The 5,261-nt window shown below is 29.0% G+C and overlaps 1 protein-coding gene across 1 annotated transcript in view; it reads left to right on the plus strand.

The window, feature by feature from the left end:
- LOC117170927 (hornerin-like) overlaps nt 1–5,261 on the plus strand; it is a 69,452-nt gene that overhangs the window by 24,716 nt on the left and 39,475 nt on the right. Inside the window, exon 3 of the mRNA XM_033357973.1 lies at nt 4,310–4,455. Within this exon, the coding sequence (XP_033213864.1) occupies nt 4,310–4,455 (146 nt within the window). The remainder of the gene's footprint in view (nt 1–4,309; nt 4,456–5,261) is intronic.

Here is a 5,261-nt window from a genome sequence, read left to right on the forward strand (position 1 = left end):
TTTTTCTAAAAAATATGAACTTTGTAGTTGCACAGCTTTACGTGCATTAAATTTTTGAAGTTGTTAAACATTTTATTTTATGTCTATGAGGTTGTTGATGATTAATCTAAAATCATATCTTCAAAATTCAAAATGACTGATCCAATATGTCTTTTCAAATGATAAAAAAGTTTATAACTCTTAGTTAAAAGAATGTATGCTTATGAAAGTTTGAATTCAGAGAATTGAATGGTCTCTGAATATAAATCCTAAGTGAGGTTTTAAAAATTCCAAAGGTCTGATACAATATGGCGAACGAAAAACCCAAACAAATTAATACATATTTGTAAAAATCAGTGATCAGGGTTTATTGGGTCGCTGAATATAAATCTTAAGTTAGATTTTTAAAAATCAAAATGGCCGATCCAATATAGCGGTCCCAAAACTTAAAAAATTGACACATTTTTGTACAAATCAGTATCTTTGGATTATTTGGGACTCTAATTCCGAATATAAAGTTGAATTTTGAAAGTTCAGAATGGTCGCTCCAATATGGCGGGCGAGAAAATTGAAAAATGTATACATTTTTGTAAAAATCAGTACTAGGGTTTTTGTAGGTTGCTGATTACGAATCTTCAACTAGTTTTGAAAATTCAAAATTTTCAAAGACAAATTGGAGGGTCAATGTTTAAAAGGCTAAGAAATGCATATAACCAAGGTTTTTTTTACTGTTTCAAAATAATTTTTCTACGTTTTAAAATTATACGTGACGTGTTTATTACTGGATCTGAAGAAATTATCATTAATTGGATACTGATTATGTATTTTTATAAGATTTTAACTATCAAAACACTCTACTCAAGAATGCAAATGAAATAATAAAAAAAAGAAGGTCGTTAGTACATTTTATCTTTTTCTTGGGCAACCTAATGTAACACAAAAAAATTTGTTTAAATGTTTTCTTCGGCAACGCCATATCGTACAAAAACAAAGAAATGCGTACTCTTTTTTGTGCTACTTCATGTCGTACAAAAATAAAGAAATTATTACTCTTTTCCGTTATTGTGGCAAATATCTAACAACTGCATCTGAAGTTATTAATTTTAAAAGTTTCAATACAAACAATTAATCAAGCAACCACGAATCAGACACAGAAAGTGACGTTGAGGATTATTAAAAAAAAAGGCCTGGACGCTTCTCAGCTATTTTTGTAAACATTTATTTACAAATTTTGGACTTAAATCCAGTCTTTTTTGCTTTTGTCTTTTTTAATCAAATTTATTTGTATCATGATATTCACAATCAGTGAGTAGAAAATGTATGTTGTTCTGCACAAAAGTTTACAGTTGTCCCTCTAGGTTTAAAAATTTGATATAAGAATCGTAGTCAGCGACCAACAAAAGACCCGAGTACTAATGTTTACGAACATTTTTTAATTTTTCAAGTTTTTTATTCAACATTTAGGATCGGCCATTTTGAATTTTTTCAATATAATTAAAGATTGGCAATCAGCAACCTAGAAATTCCCCGGGCACCGATTTTCACAAAAATGTATCAATCTTTCAATTTTTTCGTCTACCATATTTGATCGGAAATTTAAAATTAAGAAAATCTGACATAAATTTCTGAATCAGAGTCACAAGGTACCGATTTAAAAAAATGCTTCAATGTCTTAAGGTTTTGATCCACAATATTGGATCGGCCGTTTTGAATGTTCAAAATCTGACTTAATATTTCTTAATTTTAAATATTATATTTAGGGACCCAAAAAACCCTGGTCACTGATTTTACAAATATGTATTAAGTTTATAAGTTTTTCGTCCGCCATATTGTATCAGCCACTTTGAATTTTGAAAATCTGACTTGAGATTCGTATTCGGAGATCCTAAAATTCTCTATATAAGAACTTTCATTAAAATAACTACGTTTGACTAAGATTTATCAACTTTTTTATCATTTGAGAAGCCATATTTCCATCGGCGATATTGAACTTTGAAAATCTGAATTTAGGCTCATCATCAGCAACATCATAGACATAAAATTAAATGTTTTACACCTTTCCAAAATTGGTCACCTATTCTTGGTAATTATTTGAGTTTTTGAATTGACATGAATTGACTTTCTTACTACTAATAAAAATAATATGATTACAAATATGGAATTAAAAAAAAATTATAACATTCATAAAAATTTTTTAGAATTAAATCATTATGAAAATTAATTTTTCAGAGATTTTGAAAGGCTGTATGAGATTTCAAGGGTTTTGCGGGATTTCAGAGGATTTGAAAGGTTTCATAACTTTTTAATGAATTTTGAAAGACATTACAGATTTCAACGTGTTTCACGAGACTTTACGTAAGTACACGATTTACGGGACTTTTTAAATTTCTACGAATTTCAAAGAATTATTTAGGGTTTTTAACAAATTAAAATAGTTAATCGGATTTAGACATTTTTATGGGCTTTTGAAGGATTTGTATGTTTTCAGGAAATTTCAAAAGATTTTAAAAAGATATCCAAGATATCAAAGATATTAAAAATCTTTCAAGGGATTCCAAAGGATTTCTAGAGAACTGAGGGAAAGAATGCAATAAAATAAAATATCAAAGTGCTTCTAGGGATTTCATAGATTCCAAGAAATTTGACCATTTTGAGGGATTCATTGGATTTTAAGAAAGGTGATAAGATTTTAAGGAATTTCTGCAGGTTTCATAGATTTTGAGGGATTCTAAAGCTTTAATGGTATTTTAATCATATTTTAAAAAATTTCTAAAGTCTTTATCAAATTTTATCGGTTCTCACGGGATTTTAGAGAATTTCGCAGATTTCATAATGTTTAAAGAAATTTGGAAAGTTATTACAAGCTTCAAAAACTTTACGGGATCTTACTCGAGTTTTGTGGAAATACTAGGAATTTTACACGATTTAAAGTTCTCTTATATTTACGGTATTTCAAAGGTTTTTTAAAAAAAATTTCAAGCAGTTGAGCGAGACTTTTACACTTTTTTTTAGTGTTTTAAATAATTATGTAGGGTTTTAGAACATTTCTGGATTGCTGGAGAACTTAGGGAATAAATTAGATGTAATCAAATTTTAAAGAAATTCTAGGGATTTCACCATATTTAAAGGTTGCATCGGATTTTAAAAGAAATTATAAGATTTCAATAGATTAAAAAGATTCACGAATTTTCTAGAATTTCCTAGAGGATCTCAGCTTTCAACATTTATGGCACTCTTGATACTATTTTAAATTCATCAAATGATTTCTAGGCCTGGCAATTCTTATTCTTTGTAAACATGAAATTGAAATCTTTCATTAATTTCTTATGTTAAATTTTTGCTGATTCCTCGTTAAATAAATTTTTTTAGAAACGAAAAAAAACTTTCTCTGTCCGGATTTGAACCAGGAACGCCACTATTCACGAGTGGAGCATTTAATGAGTTTAGTCAATTACACAACAGGATCCACAGCAGATTATTGCTTGTTTATTCTATTTTCACATGATGACACGGGTCTGAATATTTTGAACCCTTGAAATTGTAGTTATTAAATTCAATCTGCATAATTTCATCAAATCTAAATTATATAATATGGTGAATATGGTTAAACGCTGGCGTGCCTGGTTCAAATCCAGGCCGAAGATTTTTTCTCGTTTTTCCAAAAATGATTTGACCTGTATTCGACAAAATTTAACATCAGGAATTATATAATTAATTACCCTGGACGACAAAATAACATCAATACTCTAAATTATTATTCAGAATCGGAGAATTTTTCGATATTGGAATTATTCAATAGAATTTTGGAGATTAAAAGGATGCAGTCCCGCGTCATCGTGTGGAAATTCGAGAAACAAGAAACGATCTGCCGTAGTGTTGTTATCGCATTTGGTGAAACGCTCCACTTGTGAATAATGACGATCACGGTTCAAAGCCGATTTTTTCTCGTTTCTTCAGAAAATATTTGACCAGTAACTGGCAAAATCAAAAATCAGAAGTTAATTAATTATTTATCCTGGTCGACAAAATAACATCAATACCCTGAAATCTTATATCGCAATTTTTTAAATTTAATGTCAAATAAAGGCTGTGGCATTTGATAGAATATGCGAGTGTCAGAGAATGGCGTCATTCCCACGATTAAATCTGAAAATAGTCTAAAGCGGTTTTTCTACCTTTTACCACTGGATTAATCGCTAGTAAAGTGGCACAATTATTCGATGAATCCTATTAGTCCATACTTGTTTGAAGCCGGACAATTCAGAAACTAGTTCAAAGAGATGATTCACTGTTTCGCAACATTTTCTTAATTCGAAATTACAATTTTCAGAATTGAACGACCTTCGGAAATCCTTGAAAGAAAAGAAAACTGATCTTCGATTCGTCCTTTCTGTGAACGATGATCGAGGCTCGCTCAGGACTTCCGGTACAGTGCGACAAGAAGCTGCAACACGTTTGGCAAGACTTCTAACTGAGGTAAATTATTTTTCAATTTCCTTTTTATAAATAATAATGGAAACTGAAATCAGAAATATTATTTTCATTATCTCATCTATTATTTTATAATTAGGTATTTATGTTTCCAGTCATAAATGAACTGGACCCATTAGGACCCATTTGGATTGATTAGAAATAAATTTGTTCATATTAACATAAAAAATCTTTTTCTATGAATATCAATTACAGTTAGAGTGAAAATAATGATTTGAGGAATTAAGAAGTACGCTCTTTTATTGTAATTATAATTTTTTGTATTTAAAGACCAGCTTTTTACATGCACAATTCACGATACTTTGTGAGTTAAACCACAATTAAATCTGCTTCCCAAGACTTGAAATGTAAAAAAATTATTTTCAACATTGTTATTCTTTATAATAGAAGTAGGTAAACGAAAAATTATAAGAATAAAATTCTTAATTTATTGATGAGATTTAATATTATTTCAAAGATTTTAAGGGATTTTAAGAAATTTTAAAAAATGTAATAGAATTTCAAAAAATGTTCGAGTCTTCGTAAGCCTTATAAAAATATCATAGGATTTAAAAGGTTTTATGGTATTTTTAACGACTCGAAAGAATCTCGGAAGATGCTGAAGGATTTGTATAGAATTTCAGTGAATATCAAGAGTGTCTAAAACATTTTATAATGCTTCTATAAATTTCAAAGGATTTCACATGAATTAAAGGTTCTCGTAGGATTTAAAAGATCTTAAGAGTTTTTCAAAACCATTTTGAAGGATTTCGCAATATTTTAAGACATTTTTTTAAGTTTCCAAAAATAAT

This window comes from Belonocnema kinseyi, chromosome 4 (assembly GCF_010883055.1).
Source record: "Belonocnema kinseyi isolate 2016_QV_RU_SX_M_011 chromosome 4, B_treatae_v1, whole genome shotgun sequence".
Taxonomy (NCBI): Eukaryota; Metazoa; Arthropoda; class Insecta; order Hymenoptera; family Cynipidae; genus Belonocnema; species Belonocnema kinseyi.